The sequence below is a fragment of the Gymnoscopelus microlampas genome (assembly GCF_963454915.1).
Source record: "Gymnoscopelus microlampas genome assembly, chromosome: 4".
NCBI lineage: Eukaryota > Metazoa > Chordata > Actinopteri > Myctophiformes > Myctophidae > Gymnoscopelus > Gymnoscopelus microlampas.
In genome coordinates this window covers 58,725,839-58,745,838 of record NC_139941.1, presented here as the reverse complement: position 1 = coordinate 58,745,838, position 20,000 = coordinate 58,725,839, and the positions used below count along the sequence as shown (strand labels likewise).

The 20,000-nt window shown below is 42.6% G+C and overlaps 2 protein-coding genes across 4 annotated transcripts in view; both read right to left on the bottom strand.

The window, feature by feature from the left end:
• Positions 1–188: 188 nt before the first annotated feature.
• On the bottom strand, positions 189–9,000 carry f2r (coagulation factor II (thrombin) receptor). Of its 2 annotated transcripts, XM_084054706.1 has the most exons (7): positions 8,920–9,000; positions 8,637–8,753; positions 6,874–7,118; positions 5,657–5,896; positions 4,138–4,380; positions 2,693–2,971; positions 189–1,475 (listed from the first exon to the last, which is right to left on the bottom strand). In XM_084054706.1, exons 2-7 carry the CDS (start codon positions 8,707–8,709, stop codon positions 1,197–1,199), a joined length of 1,359 nt encoding a protein of 452 aa, XP_083910832.1. In that variant the 5' UTR covers positions 8,710–8,753; positions 8,920–9,000; the 3' UTR covers positions 189–1,196. The 2 variants fall into 2 exon arrangements, with proteins under 2 accessions (XP_083910832.1, XP_083910831.1); XM_084054705.1 differs by lacking the exon at positions 8,920–9,000 and having other exon boundaries at positions 8,637–8,882.
• A 484-nt stretch (positions 9,001–9,484) lies between these two features.
• The window catches only part of iqgap2 (IQ motif containing GTPase activating protein 2), a 96,162-nt gene continuing 85,646 nt past the window's right edge, over positions 9,485–20,000 (bottom strand). For both annotated transcript variants that reach the window (XM_084053889.1, XM_084053890.1), the window contains 6 exons: positions 17,782–17,869; positions 16,639–16,851; positions 14,708–14,868; positions 14,067–14,210; positions 13,343–13,451; positions 9,485–11,910 (listed from right to left, as the gene is read on the bottom strand). In XM_084053889.1, coding sequence (XP_083910015.1) covers positions 11,797–11,910; positions 13,343–13,451; positions 14,067–14,210; positions 14,708–14,868; positions 16,639–16,851; positions 17,782–17,869 — 829 coding nt within the window. In that variant the 3' untranslated portion in view covers positions 9,485–11,796. The remainder of the gene's footprint in view (positions 11,911–13,342; positions 13,452–14,066; positions 14,211–14,707; positions 14,869–16,638; positions 16,852–17,781; positions 17,870–20,000) is intronic.

Here is a 20,000-nt window from a genome sequence, read left to right as displayed (position 1 = left end):
CCATATTGGGAAGCTCACAACATCAGCTTGTAGATCTGCTATTTTCACAATTTAAATTAGTTTAAAAAAAACATTTTGGACATACATTATTGGAATCCAGGTTCAAGGTTTAAGGTTCAAGGTTGTGCTTTATTGTTACATCTTGTGTACAGGTATATAAGAGTAAAACTTATTTTTGTTTGGCTTACTTCAGACAATAGAGCGCCGAAGTCTGACGTAATTTACACATCCTTTGTTTGTCTACCTGGTTTGTGGTTTTCCACCCCCGTTCTGAATCCCCATAAACGTGTTTAATATCGCGTCAAATAAGAACTGTGTTCCAAAAATAAACAAATGACCCCGGCGGTTTGACTCTTATGGATATGAAGCATCAACTGACGGTGAGAAAACGATAATGTTACTTCCGCCGAATTAGTTACATTTTCGCCAGAAACAGACTGTTTTAAATATGAGTGACTGACTATCATAAACGATACAGAGCCTCCTCCCTGACAATATCGCCGAGACAGTTTGTTTATTTTTGGACCACAATTCTTACATGAGACGATTCTAAGATGACCCAATGTTATTCTCCATAGAGACATGACTTTACGACCCAGGGGATGAACGAGTGATGTCAGGACTTCGGTGGTCTATGCAGCAGCATAATAATAAAACATAGTAAAAAGATCAAAAAAGAAAGAGAGCGAGTGCAAAAAAGAGAACATCAGCGTATGTACACGTGCATATGGTATATTATATACACCTACAGCATTGTTTTAGACCGTTCAGAATGTTCGGTCACCTATATGGCAGGTTGTTGTCCACAGGGCCAAGCCGGCAATTCAAACTACCAGTATTTTTTCCTCTTACCCCCTGAGACCACCTGGGACCCCTGGAATAACATATATTATTATATATGATATATAATAAACATATATAAGCCTGTATATGGAAACAAACAAACAAAGGAACAAAAAAAAGGCATCATTTGAATTTCCGTCCGTTCCGACCCTAACGGCCAAAAAAATATATATATATATATTTTTTTTTTTCCAGTTTTCAATTTATCCACACAGAACCAGAGATATAGCCATCCAAAGATTTCTAGCTCCATTCACTCCTTGGTTAACTTATTACTTTAAAATCCTGTATCTCGGCTCCTGTGTTTTTTTTTTTTAACATTGGCAGTGGGGGAAGTAAAAAAAGGGAATGTGTTAAGCGATCAGCTTCCTGTAGTGGCTTCCCAGCGGTGTCTCCAGGCTCTCCATCTTGCCGGAGGAGGACCTGGTGCTGTCCGTCCGGCGGCTGGTTCTGGTGCTGCCCGTCTGGGAGGAGGAGGAGGAGCTACTGCTCATGCCCCGCCCCCTGGGCCCCGCCCCCTGGCATCGCAGCAGCGCTGTCACCTGCCGCTGGCACTGGGAGGAGCCAAAGTAGTAGATGAGCGGGTCCAGGCAGCAGCTCAGGCTGCCCACGCACATGGACAGCAGGTAGGCCTGGAGGAGGGAGGGGCATTGGTGCTCAAAGTGGGGTCCGGGGAGACCCCCGGGGGTGCCTTGGGGGAGTACCAGGGGGTCCCCCAGCAAGATGTGTCGATATAGCTTCACAATAACTTTAACCACTTTAACCTTTTATACTTCGGCTATTCAAAAATATAGCGGATATACAAGCTCATAGTGCGGCACCGAGTGCCGCGCTATGAGCTTGTAGATCTGGTCATTTTGAAAAATCATGAACATTTTTGTAAACCTTTGAATATATATATATTTTTTTTAATATTAACATTTTTAACTCAAATCTTTGCTTCTGGGGGGGGGTCCCTGGAACAACATATTTTGAGATGGGGGTCCATGGCCAAATATAATTTTGGGGGTCCTTGACATGAACAAATTTGAGAACCACTGGTTAAAGGGATATTTCACTTTCAAACATGTTTGTGGTCATTTTAACGTCTACTCAGGCTTTAGTGTTTGACTACAGACAGCTTTTAAGTTGCTTGATACTGTATTTACATATTTGATATTCATTGTATCAGACACGCCCCCTTCCTATACGAACCCATTGTAACTTCAAACTCCATTTTAACACATGGGGTGCCAAAACCGTATATAAACGGTTTTGCAAAAGGTGCAAAAAGTTACCCAGAGTGCCATAACCGTATTAAAACGGTTTTCGTGTCTTTTTCGTTTTTTTTCCACACGGGAGGGGCTAGAGCAGCTCTGGGAGTACCTATTGTGATCCTGAGAAGGATAGGCCAGATGGATCACCGGAAACAAAAACATGGCTCCCCATCCGCTTCCTGTCTATTTCCTTCTTTAAAACGCCTATATCTCCGAATCTGTATCCGGTGGGGAAAACCGGTCATGCGCGATGCGCGATCCCCCCCCCCCGCTGTAACTCGCAAGTGAAATGTTATGGTTGCAGGCTGTAGCCAGGGTCATCGCGCTACATGAATGGATGCTTTTTTTTACGTGGATTTGCTGGTCGTGGAGTCTAGAGCTTTAAACAGCAAAGCGCAGTCAATGGGGAGAATGCTGGCACCCAACGTAAGTTGTTAAAATTCAGGCACCCAATGTGTTAACCATGTTAGATTCATTGAAAACACCTATCTACATTTTTTGGGGTAAAAAATATATAAATAAAAATGAAATCTAAAAGTAATTGATAAAGAACAGGTTCCTGAAACCTCCGCTTCCTATATCGGTTTCCCTACCTGGTAGGAGCCGTCGTCGGCGCCCCCGTGTGCCAGCCGGACGTAGTGCACCATCAGGATGACGTTGGTGGGGGTGAAGCACGCCACGAACACCACCAGCACCGTCACGGCCATCACCAGAGCCCGCCTCTTCTTGGAGCGCTGCACCACGTCGGCCGCCGCCAGAGCCTGCACGATGCGGGCGTAGCAGACCGTGGTGGCGGCCAGCGGGACGAAGAAGAACACCGAGGAGTAGACCGGGAAGAAGTACAGGTAGTAGGACCTCAGTGTGTCTACGTCCTATAGAGAGAGAAGAAGAAGAAGTACAGGTAGTAGGACCTCAGTGTGTCTACGTCCTATAAAGAGAGAAGAAGAAGAAGTACAGGTAGTAGGACCTCAGTGTGTCTACGTCCTATAAAGAGAGAAGAAGAAGAAGTACAGGTAGTAGGACCTCAGTGTGTCTACGTCCTATAAAGAGAGAAGAAGAAGAAGTACAGGTAGTAGGACCTCAGTGTGTCTACGTCCTATAGAGAGAAGAAGAAGAAGTACAGGTAGTAGGACCTCAGTGTGTCTACGTCCTATAGAGAGAAGAAGAAGAAGTACAGGTAGTAGGACCTCAGTGTGTCTACGTCCTATAGAGAGAAGAAGAAGAAGTACAGGTAGTAGGACCTCAGAGTGTCTACGTCCTATATATGAGAAGAAGAAGTACAGGTAGTAGGACCTCAGAGTGTCTACGTCCTATAGAGAGAAGAAGAAGAAGTACAGGTAGTAGGACCTCAGTGTGTCTACGTCCTATAGAGAGAGAGAAGAAGAAGTACAGGTAGTAGGACCTCAGTGTGTCTACGTCCTATAGAGAGAGAGAAGAAGAAGTACAGGTAGTAGGACCTCAGTGTGTCTACGTCCTATAGAGAGAGAAGAAGAAGTACAGGTAGTAGGACCTCAGTGTGTCTACGTCCTATAGAGAGAGAGAAGAAGAAGTACAGGTAGTAGGACCTCAGTGTGTCTACGTCCTATAGAGAGAGAAGAAGAAGTACAGGTAGTAGGACCTCAGTGTGTCTACGTCCTAGAGAGAGAAGAAGAAGTACAACTAGGACCTCAGTGTTTCTATTAGTCAGGGAATATTACCAGAAAAACTTAAATAAATTCTTTACCAAGAAATGTGTTTGTTGTGTGTAAGTAAGTAAGTACATTTTATTTATAAAGCACCTTTCGAAACTAAGTTACAAAGTGCTATACAGTGGCAAGCAATACAACAATCAAGCAAAACAAGTTACAACAAGGCACATGAGAGCAAATAGCACAACAAGAAGTTAAAAAACTAAACGAAAACATTGACCTACACAGGTGGGACAGTTAAGAACTTCATGAGACAAAATGCTTCCGAAACAAATGTATTTTTAACAAGTTATTCTCACCGAGGTTAGTTAACTTATCATCATCTCCGTTTCACAAGTTATTCAACTCACCTGGACATCGTGGCAGGTGGTGATGTCCGGGTCGTGGAGGCGGACCGTCTGCCCGGAGAGGAGCAGCGGGGCCACGCCCCCCAGGGACACCAGCCACATGGCGGAGCAGACGGCGGCGGCCGTGCGGGGGCTCCTCCAGCTCAGAGAGTCCATGGGGTAGACCACGGCCAGGAAGCGGTCCACAGCGATGCAGCTCATCAGCAGCACGGAGCAGTACATGTTACCATAGAACGCTGCAGTCACCTGGAGGGGGAAACCATCAATCACACACTGACCATGAGAAACCTCTTATCTCCATGTTCTACATCGTCACCTTGCTAAACTAATGGCCTAAGTCATTTTTAAGTTAAAAAAAAAAACTGATCCAAAACAAAACTATATTATATTTCTTAATCATTTCACCCAAAATGTTTATAACAAATTATGACTATTTAAATAGAAATAACACTGTCTGTCAGTTATGTAACATAATAGATTTAAATAGGTTTAAATAGGATTAAATCTGAATAACAAAATGGCCTAAATCAGTAAATAATTTGGCTTAAGGCACAAAACCATGTGACTTAAGCCAAAAAAAAGGCAATTAGGAGATGGGCGATTTTACCAGAGGTGGCCAGTGTCATGAGGAGCTGACTTATAATTTTCCTAAAAAAATGACTTATGCCATTAGTTTAGCAAGGTGACGAAATATGTGTGTTTTGTTTCGTAAGAGCAGGCAACTTTGATGACGTAGAGCAGTGGTTTTCAACCAGTGGTCCTTGGGGGGGTACCAGGGGGTCCCCAGCGAAATGAGTTAACATAGCGTCACAATCATTTTTAACCACTTAGCTTTGGCTATTCAAAAATAGCAGATCTATAAGCTCATAGCGCGGCACCGAGTGCCGCGCTATGAGCTTGTAGATCTGCTATTTTTGAAAAATCTTGAAAATGTGTGCAAATCTTTGAATATATTTATTTTTTAAAGAGAACATTTTAAACTCAACTCTTTGATTCCGGGGGGTCCCTGGCACAAAATGTTTTCAGATGGGGGTCCACGGCCAAATGTATATCAATTTAGGGGTCCTTGGCATGAAAAAGGTTGAAAACCATTGATGGAGAGGGACACTATAGTTGCCAAAAATAGCCGATCTACAAGCTCACAACGCCTCGCAACGCGAGGTGTTGAGAGCTTGTAGATCTGCTATTATGGGCTAAAGTTCTCCTCAGAATAAGGATGCTAGGGTTCAAGTGGTTAATGTAAAAAAAAAAAAGTTCCTATCACAAAAACATTTGGCGGCCCCCCTGTAGTAGCTCTGAGGACCCTCTATGGGGGTCCCGGACCCCCTGTTAAAGACCCCTGCTTTAAAGCCATGCACACATGAATTTCAGTTGAACATCCAGTTTAAACTTTTGAACTCTGAAAGGTGGTGCATGGATGCAAGCTTTGCAGCAGAGTGTGTCAGCAGATGAAAAGCAGAGAAGCTCCAGTGTGTCTCTGTGTTTAAATGTTATCATCATATTATTAATAACTCATACAGACCACGCGGCACATGACGGCCCCGTAGATCCAGTCGTTGCCATGGAAATGGTAGGCGATCTTGAAGGGGAGGAGCATGGCGAACAGCAGGTCGGCGAGCGCCAGGTTGAGCATGTAGACGACGGCCGGCTTCCGCGGGCGGATCCGCCGCACGAACATCACGGCGGCCAGCAGGTTGAGGGGAACGCTGACGGCGAACACCAGCGTGTAGACCGTGGGAACCAAGATGGTCGCCAGGCGGCCCTGGAGGGACACATAGATTTATAGGAACATTTCATTGTCACGATTATTTATTTTTGTTGCATTCCTGAGCCAATAATTATTGGCTCAGGAATGTGACAAAAACAAAACAATATCCATGAATTAAAGGCTTTGGGTGAACTTCTCCTTTAATCCTACGGGCTGGGGGTGGAGCCTGTCGGTAGGGACAGTTGGGCGGGAGGAGTAGGGCGAAATAATTGTAAAGAAACTGGGCCTCTACCTTACTTCCTTCACAGGTGTTACCAATGATACTAATGAAGGCTCTGTTCCATTCTGGTCAAACAGAGGGAACACTCTGCTACACCAGTGGGTCTCAAGGTGTGGTCCAGGGACCCTCATGGTTCCTTGAGGGGGTTTATAACTCTGAGAGTGTACAAATGGAACCAAATAAACCCTTACCCTCCATGTGACAGCAGGGACATTGTCCCATAACGAAACCTCACAATGTCTAAAACATACTTCTCAGGATTAAAAATAGAAAAACATAAAAAGTAGCAGATCTACAAGCTTGTAGATCTGCTACTTAATTTTGATGCTTTTGTGTGACGCTGTAGTGTGATCGCATCTGTGTCATTTTAGATTTCTTTGGCTATTCAAAAATAGCAGATCTACAAGCTCATAGCACGGCACCGAGGGAGCTTGTAGATCTGCTATTTTTGAAATATTCGGAACATTTTTGCAAATCTTTGAATTTTAAAGCGAACATTTTTAACTCAAATCTTTGCTTCTGGGGGGTCCCTGTAACAAAACATTTTGAGATGGGGGTCCGTGGCCAAATACATATAATTTTGGGGGTCCTTGACATGACAATGTTTGAGAACCACTGACATAGCAACATAGGTTTTTTCAAAGAACTGTTAGGATTTAGAAGACATGTTGTAGAATCGGCCTCAGGTCTTAATGGGTTAATTTAGAAATAAAACAAAAGGTTAAAACATGGAGGTGTGAGGTTTGAGTACCTGGAGGAAGCTTTTAGCCTGGTCTGAGATGACCAGGCGCCTCTTGGCGTTGGCGGGGGAGGGGTGATGTCGGCCATGATGGTGGTGCTGGTGTGGTTTGACCGGCGGCTCCTGGTCGGTCATCACGTCCGAACCACCGGACCCCCCGTGGTCCCCCTCCTCCCCCAACACGTCCAGGTAGTCGATGGGCTCATCGGTCACCAGGACAAAATGACCAGAGAACGTCCGCAGGAAGGGTTCTGAGCCTGCAGGGGGCGGTGGTGAGCATCAAGAAGGTTACTATAACGTACTGTATACAGGGTAACAACTTAAACCCTGTGTAACATTTCACTGCTTATACCTTATGTAAACAGTGAAATGTTGAAACATGATAATATATTAGAGCAAAACAATGCAAGTGAAATGTTTGTGGCTGCAAGAGTCAATACTCTCCAAGCTGTTCTTAGGAATGTAATGCACAGATTCATGTGCCGTTTGGATGAGTCTGAGAATAGCATCATTGTCAATATAAATAACCCTGTGAAGAGTTGCATCAGATATTCCTCTAGTCTTAGGAGACATTGGCTTAACTGCTTGTATTTATAACTGTCCCAATGTATTGTGTAAAGGACTGTTTTTAATTCATGTTCATTGTTGGAGTATGTATTTGTATGTATCTATGGACCTTGAGTCTGCAATAAAGACATTCATTCATTCAATACTACTACTAACAACAACAACAACAAAAACACAATGAAGAATATACATTAGGTTTAGGGTCTTGTTTTGGAAAGTGACAACTTAGCAGCATTTTCCAAAAAATGTACAGATATAATTGCAGATACATATCTTATCAAAGCAAAGCAGCAATGTCTGTTTAATTGTGCAAAGGACTCAAGCATACATATAGACTAATAGACAATGTTAGTTCATTCACTTAGTTTTGTTCCCATGCTCTTGTTTTTTTTATTTGGTATTTTGACCATGTCCTCATTTAGTGATCTACCAGTTCTTGCTTAGCCTAGAGCAGTGGTTCCCAAACTGGGGCTCGAGACCAGTGCGAGGCATTGTGAGCTTGTAGATCTACTATTTTCACAATGTTTATCTGTGGAAGGAACCTAACAAAAATTAATGTAATGCCTATAATGCCGAATGCTTGTCAGGGTGGGGGGTCCCCAGTTCAAATATGATTGTTTAGGGGGGTCGTGGCCTGAAACGTTTCCACCATTGCACTAGAGACCTTATCGTCACGTTTACATTGACTTCCACATCACAGTGCTGTTCATTTCAAGGACTGAGCTGACATTAGTTATCCACCTCGTAGCATAATTGCCTCAGAAGTCATATTTTGTCCAAATTGTGATATCTGCCTAAACTCTGCTCTCCTAACACACTGCTGCTGATTCACCCTGCGTTGTTGCCCATACGACCTCATCCTATCAGAATGCTTGATGACTTAGATAATGAGTTTGGAATGTAACAAGCATTCTGATGATTCTGACGGCTGAGGACATAATATCGGCAATAATACATGGTGAATCAGCAGTGTTAGGCACATATAAATAAAGACATCAGATAAATATGACTTACTGTAGACTAAATGTTTTTTTCTTCTCATAATTGCCCAGGTCCACTATAATGACTTGGGCAGATAAGGACGGGGTTTTTTTTGTATTCCTTCTTTTTCCGAAAACCTTAAAATATTACTTAGGCAATTATGCTATGAGGCTAATGATATGATAGAAAATTATGATACGATATGATAGGGAAAAAAATCAACTTACCATTTTGGGGGATTGATGCAGAACTCTGGATATAAAACAAGGCTAATAATGCTACGGATGAGTAGTAGTCCATATCTTTTATACAACATTGACAAACACAAACACACACACACACAACTACACACTGAGCTGTTCCTAACCCAACACACACACACCTCTACACACTGAGCTGTTCCTAACCCAACACACACACACAACTACACACTGAGCTGTTCCTAACCCAACACACACACACCTCTACACACTGAGCTGTTCCTAACCCAACACACACACACAACTACACACTGAGCTGTTCCTAACCCAACAGGCAGAGTAACATAGAATAACGGTGTCAGTCTCAGAGTAACATAGAATAAAGGTCTCAGTCTCATCCAGGACACTCTGCCTGGTCTGACGACTGAAGCCTCGCCTCCTCAAAAAAAAAAAAAAACTGTGTCAGGAAATGGATCTTTTCCTCTTTGACGTAGGAAGCTAAAAATAATAATAATATTGTTGGGTTAGAGTAGTAGTGGTTCTCAAAGTGGGGACCGGGGGACCCCCAGGGGGTCCTTAGGGGTCCCCAGCTAAAGTAGTTAATATAGCATCACATTCATTTTGACCCATTAAGACCTGGAACGCATCTGTGTCACTTTAGATTTCTTTGGCTATTCAAAAATATTTTTGAAAAATATTGGAAAACTATTTTTGGGATATTTTTCAAAAAGGATTTAGGATTAGGATTTAGACAAGTCTAGGGTAAGTAATAAAATAAGAAAAGACTATTTGGACACATTGGATAGATAAGGGTTAATTAACACAGCAGACAAAACAAACAAACAAACAACAATGTGTTCATCCACATGTTTAATAAACAGCTCACATTAAAACATTATAAAATATTTAATTTGACATAAGACATATTTCTTATTTTAAAAATCATTTGTATTGTTGTAAAGTATATATAATTTATATATATATATATGTATGAATTAAGGCACTATTTTAAAGTCTCTGCAGGCTGTGGCTCACTGGAATGCTTTGAACTCCCTTATAGATCCTGGTCTAAATATTGTGACCGTTCGATGCAACGCTTCATAAAAGGTGTCGTGTTTTTAAACTGGTTTCTCAGACATACAAAACATAAATGCCATTAACAATATCATTCTTAAAAATATATATTCCATGTACAATCACCATGTGGGGAAACAAACAAAAGATAAAACAACAGGAACAACATGAGAAATACAGAACAGAACAAATAAAACATCTTCATTGTGTTGTTATAAAGTGAATCAATGGAATGGACGACACGAAGAAAGAAGAAAAAAAACACTGTTTCGTGGGCTTTTGTTTCAACCTGCAGACCGGGGCGTCTTTGTGTGATTATAAAGTGATAAATCAACGTCGTAGCGTTAAGTATTCACACTTAACGATACGTATTTGCACGTAAAAGATGAGTATAGTACAGTATATGTCTGCTCAGGAGGGCTCAGTCATGTTCACATCTTGTTTAACCCTTTCAATCCGGGAACACATCTGTGTCATTTTAAGATTACTTTAGGCTGTTCAAAAATAGCAGATCTACAAGCTCATAGCGCGGCACCGAGTGCCGCGCTATGAGCTTGTAGATCTGCTATTTGTTTTTTGAAAAATCGTGGACAATTTGTGCAAATCTTTGAATATATATTTTTTTAAAGCAAACATTTTGTAACTCAAATCTTTGCTTCTGGGGGATTCTACAAATGTCTTCTACAGTTTTCTTTGAGAAAAACGTATGTTGCTATAATATCAGTGGTTATTTTTCATGTCAAGGACCCCCAAAATGACATGTATTTGGCCACGGACCCTCATCTCAAAATAATTTGTTCCAGAGACCCCCCCAGAAGTTGTAACAGTTGTAAAAATGTTCACTTTAAAAATATACATATTCAAAGATTTGCGCACATGTTCACGAAAAAAACTAATCTGATCTACAAGTTCATGCTTTGAGCTTGTAGATCTGCTATTTTTGAAAAGCCAAATACATCTTAAAATGACACACAAATTCGTTCCCGGTCTTAAAGGGTTAATTTATACTCCTAAAATGTATTCATTTATATATATTCATTCATTTATATTCCTAAAACAGCTGATCTATAAGCTTGTATATCGGTGCTGTCGGGTCCAAACAGGCTCCTTTTTTATGATAATTTAAAAAAACATTTTAAAATAGTGAACATAGCACACTTGTAGATCTGCTATTCTCACCTACTTTTGTGGGACACTCTTGTGTGATGAACAATTAATTCACGAAACAAACGTAATACAAATGTAACGTTTCTGCCCGACAACAGCAATATCAGATTTTTTCGCCCGGCAACGCTAGGGCTGGGACGACAATCGTTATTGTCGTTTTTTCGCCATAAAGATTCGTGGAGATGTTATAAGTTTATCGTGAAATTGTCCTTCGTCATGCACCGACCGGACACACGTTGTCTTTGTACTTGGACGGCTTCTTTTTTTGCGTCTACACCAAATCCTCGTCGCCATAAATAGCAGTTCTGGCATTTTAACAGTCGCGATGACATCGTTAAAGGCAATTATTTCAATAATCAATAATCGTGACGTGCTATGGTCACATGCATGGTCTCATCCCTAGGCCATTGCTTCTCAAAGTGGGGTCCGGGGACCCCCAAGGGTCCTTGGGGGGGGTACCAGGGGGTCCCCAGCAAAATGTGTGAATATAGCTTCACAATAATTGTAACCTTTTATACTTTGGGTTATAGTGCTATGAGCTTGTATATCTGCTATTTTTGAAAAATCGTGAAAATTTGTGCAAACCTTTGAATATATATATATTTGTATGCAAACCATTTTAACTCAAATCTTTGCTTCTGGGGGGGTCCCTGGAAAAAAATATTTGAGATGGGGGTCCGCGGCCAAGTACATATCATTTTGGGGGTCCTTGACATGAAAATGTTTGAGAACCACTGCCCTAGGCGACACCGTGGTACAAAGAAGCATGAACCAGGTTCATTTACATCTATTTCTTCTGTTACTGCCGGTATAGGGATGAGACCATATGACATATTTGATCATATTTCATCGTTTTTTTATGGTAATAACCTGACTTTGACTGAGTGGACTGCGTTGTGATAAACCATCCTAACGGTTGTGGCCCCAGCCAGCCCTTTGTTTGTCTTCACTTCCCGTAGAACTTCTTGTTGAGCAGGAAGACCAGCAGGTTGACATTGATCTTGGCCTTGTCGAACATCTTCATCACGGCCACGCCGTCGTACTGCAGCTGCAGCAGGTCCTGAGATGGGCCAAAACATAACCATAAACTAACACATGTAACCATAAACTAACACATTGTTAGTGACGTTGATTATCTCACCCATCACTGTGATTTACAGTATATGATAAAGTGGGTTGGCCATCTCTCGCAGTTCGTAGAGAGCAACATTGTATTGTATTTATTTACTTGTGTGGTAAACTTCCTTTATATCTATCCTCGCTTTTGGAACCAAAGGTTACTGGACATTCAACACGTTCACAAACACACATCTAGGGCGCTCCCCTAGAGTTAGTGTAGAAGTGTCCTTGAGCAAGACACTGAACCCCTAATTGCTCCAGATGAGCAGGTTGGTGCCTTGCATGGTTTCCTCCTCCATCGGTGTATGAATGTGTGTGTGTGAATGGGTTAATGGCACAATCAATGTAAAGCGCTTCGGATAGAAGCGCTATATAAATGAACCATTTACCATTTACCATTTACCACATTAGATATACCAGTCCATGTAAGAGCAGTGAACAATGAAAGACTGCTTTCATGTATTATGCTCCACACAAATGGAACAAACTTCAGGACTCTCTGAAACCGGTGCGATTGGTCTCAATAGAGACATTCAGGGATCTTGAGGACCTGTTTTATGTAACACTATATGTATTTGCATCTGTGACATTGTATTGTGATTCAAATGTTTGTTATTGTTTTTCATTATTTATGTATTGTATTTTGCTTTTTTTATGTTATCAGGGCGTCCTTGAAAAAGAGAGCGTGCTCTCAATGGGCTTCCCTGAATAAATAAAGTAAAAAGAAAGAAAGTTAGCCTCATGGCATAATTGCCTAAGTCAGATTTTGAAGGTTTTCAGGAAAGAAGGAATGAAAAATGGACTGAGGCAAATTAGGCAAATTTGACTTTTCAAATTCAAAAAGTGTCTAAGTCATGTTTATCTACCTTTATTTATTTCTGCCCAACTCTACTCTCCTAACACTGTTGATTATTATATTTAGGACTGTTACACTGGCATCCAACTCCTGACCTTGTGGCCCAAAGGCCAGAGCTCTACCGACTTAGCTCCCCATGAATGACTGAGATCCCAGTCTGGCCACATAAAGACATAACGTTTTCGGCTAATGTCTCCCCCAGAATAGGGATGCTAGGGTTCAAGTGGTTAATCCCCCGCAACTCTGAGGACCCCTTGTGGAGGACCCACAAGCTAAATATATTAGTCGAAAATAGCTGATCTACAAGCTCACAAGGGAGTTTCAGAAGTCTATAATGGTTGAAGGGCTAACAGTCCATTGTATCTTTGTGCTGATGTGTGTATAATTAAAGGTAAACCATCTTTCAACAAGACTCCTCCTCATTGGCTGCTGAGTCAACGAGACTCCTCCTCATTGGCTGCTGAGTCAACGAGACTCCTCCTCATTGGCTGCTGAGACACAGGATTTGTTTTGTTACCTGGAAGTGAAGCTGAACCTTTTCCATCTCGACTCCCATGAACTTGGCCTTGACCTCAAAGTCCCCCACCTCCTCACTGGGACAGATGTCAAACATCACGTTTTTGAACCTGTGATGGGGGGGGGGGGGGGGGGGGGGGGTGAGATGGTGAGTTAATGACCAGAATGAGAACCACAGGAACGTTAGGCTGCTCTTTGTTATTCTTAGGAAAAGGGAAACTCCAGCAGGAGGTTTTAGTTCATGAAACTCTGTTTGGACAGTTGGAGGCTGGAATAACAGCTACTGTATAGGTCTGTGGTACATTTATCAACATGAACATTATTATTATTATTATGACGATTATGCAAACATAATTATGATTACCTCAAATAATTGCATTTAGGGGATTATGTAACAACTAGATGGCCTGAATATCCAAATGATTTTAGGGGGTCCTCAAATGATTTTAGGGGGTCCCCAGATGATGATTAGGTTAATGTGGAACATTGTTTTCGCACTCAACAGTAAACAAACCAACATACACAGTATAAGTGTATACAGGGTATCTGCACATGTATAAAGTGACAATTTAAGAGCTAGTCATTTTTAATACCAAATTGGCCACATTGTCAAATATGAATTAAGAAAGGGGCAAACATTGTGAAAATAGCCGATCTACAAGATCACAAGGCGTCGCGTTGCTCTGCAGACCTTCTATATATCAGTGTTCTATATGTATACTTACTGGTTGCTCTGCAGACCTTCTATCTCCAGGATGACTCCCTTCTCATGCAGTCTGGCTGCAGTGTACTTCAGACTGGCCTGTTTCCCCTTCCTACTGGCCTTCTGCTCAGCCTTACTGTCCAGCTTGATGGACCTGCGACAGTTCCTACACAACCACAACAACACACAATGTTAACACAAATCCTACACAACCACAACAACACACTGTTAACACATCCTCAGGTGTTAATACCTTTCCTTGGTTCAATATGTGTAAGAGTGGAGAGAATCTTGCTCAGAATAAAGAAGAGCCTCTATAGGCTCAAAACATCACAGTAACACTCTGATCATGCGGAGCATCTTCCAGTGAACTGTTGTTCACTTCTGCCCATCATCTTGTATTTCATTGTATTTTGGGATGTGCGTGCAACTCTACTCATTGAGTCAATATTCATAAAACCTCATTTTTTTCTGTGTGGAGGAGAAGGTGTTATATGTACCCTTATAGAAGGTGCTATATGTACCCTTAGGTGCCCATGAACTGTCTAACCCTGTTACATTTGTTTCCCTGTAAATTAATATCAATTTGTGGATTCAAATAAAGAATTGGGTATCATAGTAGTTGATCTGCTCTGTGCGCGTGTGCGTGTGTAAATAACATACTTCCTGTTGAGGTTGTCCAGACAGGTCTTAATGTATGTGTCATAGTAGTTGATCTGCTCCTGGTAGAAGGAGGTCTTAGAGTTCAGAGCAGACAGAGCCTGTTGAAGCTTCACCAGCTCAGCCTTCCTCCTCTGTCTGTAGCGCCGCTGGTAGCGGATGTCCTGGAGCACACACACACACACACACACACACACACACACACACACACACACACACACACACACACACACACACACACACACACACACACACACACACACACACACACACACACACACACACACACACACACACACACACACACACACACACACACACACACACACACACAGCGGTGTTAAACAGGCTCTCTCTCTTGCTCACTTTCTCTCTCCCAGGCTGTTAAGTAACACCTATTTCCTGTGAATAATTAGCAGTGTAAAATGTGGTGCATTGGGAAGTAAAGGGGAGACACTTTATTGTGCAGTCAAAAAGACTGCTGTTAAAGTTGAGTTTTGAACCGTAAAAACTAGTCGTATCATTATATATCATTATCATTATATACGCCACAGACACTTTCAAACGAGAGGGCGGGATACACAGGCAAGATGGAGTAAAGGTGTCACGTTGTCCTAAACCACACATTAACAACAATGCACTACAACGCATTTGAAGATGAAACGTCCAACACGGACGCCTAGACTCTTCACACATTTTCTAAAGATATTTTTAGTCGACTAAGACTGAAACATCTCAGACTGAAATATGACTAAAACTAAATGTCATTTTTATTCAAGAGACTTAAGACCTCTACACACTGTACGATATTTGACCCGATTTCACTATCGGGATATTTTTTGGTGTTCGCCGACAAAACCACCGATCTCAGTTAAGATTGGGCGTTCCTCGGCGAGGTGTTGATCGCGCAGTGTGTAAGATACTCCGAGAAGAAACACCCCGATAAAGTACGGTCGGCGAGGGGTTCCCGATAACTTTTAGATTTCAAACTTGTTGGATAATTGTATGTATTGGGTCGGGATCACATCGTGGTGAAACATCTTGTAATCAGTGAACCCCTGTCGCCGTCGCCGACCAATCAATCGTGCGAGAATCACAATGATATATTTAGCCCGATTTCAAGAGAGAAACTCGTGCAATGTGAAATGCTTAACGATCTGTTCACTCGCCGACCATTTCAAACATCGGGCAGTGTGTAGAGGCCCCTTAAGGTCGTTTCAGACGGGAAGCGGCCGACGCGCCTACGTATGTAATTCCTTTTCAATGAGAGACGGGCGATTATTTGAGACGAGTGGAGAAGTTGAGGGGCGGTGAGGCGAGCGTGAAACCCGTGAAATTCTCGTGCTCGTTTGTGCACACCCACGCGGGCGGCAAGAGCTGGATTGTGGTGAGCTTTTTTTCCCCCCGCTATGCGCAGGAGAACAAAACTACAATGATCGCGACCCCCGCTGATCCGAGCGGTAACGCCCACGTCCACCACTTCCCGTCTGTAAAGACCTTAACACAGGGGTCTTTCAGTCCGCGGACCCCCTTAGCTGAGAAAGAGATGAAGCAGGGACCTCCACCACATATTTTTTTTCATAAATGTCATAGATTAGCTTTATAGAATTATTTGACACACAGTATATTTTCTATTCATTTGTTGGATTCATGCTGATGTGTATTTTCATGTGTATGAAACACTCAATATTTAGTCAACTTGACCGCTGCGCTCTGTACTTGGTCTGCTCGTTTTCCACCTACACAAACTCTCTGAAAATAGCCGATCTACAAGCTCACAACGCCTCGCAGCGCGAGGCGTTGTGAGCTTGTAGATCGGCTATTTTCAGGCTAATGTTCCCCATCACACAAAGATTTGGCGGACCCCCTGTAGTAACGCCAAGGCGGACCCCTGCCTTAACGACTAAACTGAATAAAGAGTGAACATGGGTTACCTTGGCGATGTCGTTGATGATCTCCTGGTATGCGTTGGAGGAGGAGACGAGGCCGGCCTGCTCCAGGGTCCTCAGGTTCCGGAGGACCTTCCTCTTCTTCTGCTCCAGAGGCAGCTGGCCGTCCTCCAGGACCGCCTGGCTGACCTTTAACCCCTCCGGGGTCTGGGCGTCCTGCGCCGCGCGCCGCTCCACCATCTGAGCGTGCTCGCTCTCCTGCACACGAACACACGCACGGACGCACGCACACACATACACACTCACACACACACACACACACACACACACACACACACACACAGTGAGACCAGTGTTATTTTCGTCGACTAAAACTATGAGGAAAAGGAAAACATCGTATAAAAAGAATGAGATGTTGGTTCATTAGATAGAGTGAATAGTTTGATCAACACTTCCACCATGTTGCACAGGGCGCATCGTGACCTGGCATAAAGTCATGGAATACTTTCATTACTGTAAGCAATGAAATCCTTTGTTTTGTTACTTTTGGGTCAATTCATGAATGTGTTTATTAACACATCCACCGCCAAGGGGCCCATTAAAATCCTTTAGAATGCGCGATGGACTGTTTGCAAACAACGTGCACATGTCCCTGCGTCTATTAGTCCAGACCACGTGTCAAACGGAGCCGCCATGTTTGAGTTCTGACCGTTTATGTTAACATGGGAAATGCGAGGAGAAAAAACTACACAGGCTAGACAAGGGTTTTAGTGTGCGCCTTAGAATGGAGGCCGACGGGAAACAAAAAATGGGATCGCACTTCCGGTCGACTTCCGGTGGTGTTACACTGAAAATGGTCCCCCTAGAAAATTGAAAAAAAAAAAAAAATCGAAAAAAAGGAAAAAGCACCCGGACTGTAGCACTACGGTCTCGGCGCTTAACAGTTGGATTTAACGGCCCGTAGGACTACGTTCTTGGCAGTGGATGTGTTAAGTAGCCGTGTAATAAGCAGGATAACTTAACCCCTAATTAAACACCTTCAGGATGATTAGACCGCTCTGCTACGCTTCGGGATCTAATCATCCTGTCAGGGTTTATTTCTCTGTGTCAATTATTCCTTACATATCATATACAGTAACATATAACCAGTATATTATATTATTATACATAATAAAACAGAACCAGTACCTGTACACCAGTGGCTGTGGTCTCCAAAGTTTCCAGTAGAGTTTCTCCAGGCTGGACTCGAACCACGTCCACTATGAGCTTCTTAGTTCTGAACACACACACACACACACACACACACACACGCACGCGCGCACGCGCGCACGCGCGCGCGCGCGCGCACACGCACACACACACACACACACACACACACACACACACACACACACACACACACAATAAGCTTCTTAGTTCTCGAACACACTAACATGAATCCTCTTCTAACTACATCTTATATCATTGGTTCTCAAAGTGGGGTCCGGGGACCCCCAGGGGTACTTGAGGGGGTTCCAGGGGGTCCCCAGCTAAATGATGGATAGGAACCATATGGACCCTTATGGGTATGTAACTCTGAGAGTGTACAAATGGAACCAAATGGACCCTTATGGGTCTGTAACTCTGAGAGTGTACAAATGGAACCAAATGGACCCTAACGGGTCCATTTGGTTCCATTTGTACACTCTCAGAGTTAAGTTAACATTGATTTTACAATATGAATTGGGGTCCCAGAGATAGAAATGCCATTAAATGGGGGTCCGTAGCCTCTAATGCATGTCAAACTGGGGGGTCCTTAAAATCAAAATGGTTGAGAATCACTGCTAGAGCCGTAAAAATCTTCTCTTATGGAGAGTCCCTGGCTTATCTTTTCAAATGGGGGTCCGCAGGCTAATAAGAGTCCATTTGGGGGTCCTTGACATGAAAAAGTTTGAGAACCACTGTCTTATATTGCACATCACTTGTTGATACATGACTCGTTGATACTTTTGTCGTTGTGAGCTTGTAGATCTGCTATTTTTGCCATTATCATGGCGTGTTGAACGCAACGCCACAGTAAGAGAGTCCATTGACACAGTGATGACAGTCAGTGTCCCAGAGGAGAGCGTTGACGCATACAGCAGAGCTCATCATAGTGTTATAGATACAGATGTGCCACTTCAAAACTTCACACGATACTGTTCTTTCCCTGAAAGTGCCCTGAAAATGCATTTTTTCCTCCCTGTTCTGCCCTTAAAAAGGCACTGTTTTGCCCCTGAAAAGAAGTTGTCACTACACACCCCCGTTTTTCCCTTCAACAGACATCCATATACATGAGAACAAAAGAATGTGTGTTGAAGAAGGTGTCAGACTCATTATGAGGCGAAAGGTGATTTGAAGAGGTCCTTGACCTTGACCAGTTGCTCAAATTAATTAGCATCATAAAAGCAGTGATCATCAAAATAATTCAGCATTTTAAATGCCCTTCTTTGTCCTCTTATTGCCCTGGGAATCCCCTGAAAATGTACTGTCTTGGCGATGGCAGGACATTTGAAGTTTTGAAATGGCACATCTGTATGAGTGTTCTTCATACAGCAGAGCTCATCATAGTGTTATAGATATGAGTGTTCTTCATAACCAGCATGTCTGTCTTCAACACGCAGATAAACCCTCACCACCAACCCGTTTCCTGTTTGGACAGGAAACAGATTAAATGAGGAGGAACGACAGTAGAGTTAATTATAGACCCGTTGTCTCATAACGAGCTGCAGTGAAGCCTTCTAACGGAGTGCTTCTAAAACACTGGGGCGGGACCCGTTTTTGGGTCGCGGACCCATTTTTATGGGTCGCGAGTAAATGCCCCGTTTTACGTTTTAAAACACATTTTAAAAGATAGAAAAATAAAACCCGGTGACAAAGGAATTACAGAAATGAAAAATATACATATATATATATATACTGTATCAAAACAATCCAATACATAATAAGACAAAGAATTCTGGGGCGAACATTCTGTGAAAAATAGTTGATCTACAAGCTCACATCGGCTACTTTTTTCTACTTTTGTGTGACACTGTAGTATGATGAAGTATATAGGCCATTCATTTACGAAAACTCATACAAAAGGTTGAAATAATGGAGATAGGAGGTATTATCTTCGCGCCGCGTTTGGAGCTTGTAGATCTGCTACTTTTGATGCTTTGGTGTGACACTGTAGTATGATGATGAAGTAGGACATTCATTTATGAAAAAACACAAAAGCTTAGAATATGGAGAAAAGAGGTTTCTGCCTGACAACATCATTTTCCATCATAGTTTTAGTGACAGAATGAACATGGTGTACATTCAGGCATTCAGGCAGCAGCAGTACTTGGTCACATGGTAGTGCAGGGACGTGCACAGATAGACTCTAGGTGTTTACAGCAGGG

Bases quoted from the DNA above. Each gene is read 5' to 3' on its own strand.
- f2r (XM_084054706.1), bottom strand. From the start codon at position 8,709: ATGGACTACTACTCATCCGTAGCATTATTAGCCTTGTTTTATATCCAG. The intron at 4,381-5,656 runs GTCTGTATGAGT...TTCCCCCTCCAG, and splicing joins GGGCCGTCATGTGCCGCGTG to GTGACTGCAGCGTTCTATGG. The intron at 2,972-4,137 runs GTGAGTTGAATA...CTCTCTCTATAG, and splicing joins CCACCTGCCACGATGTCCAG to GACGTAGACACACTGAGGTC.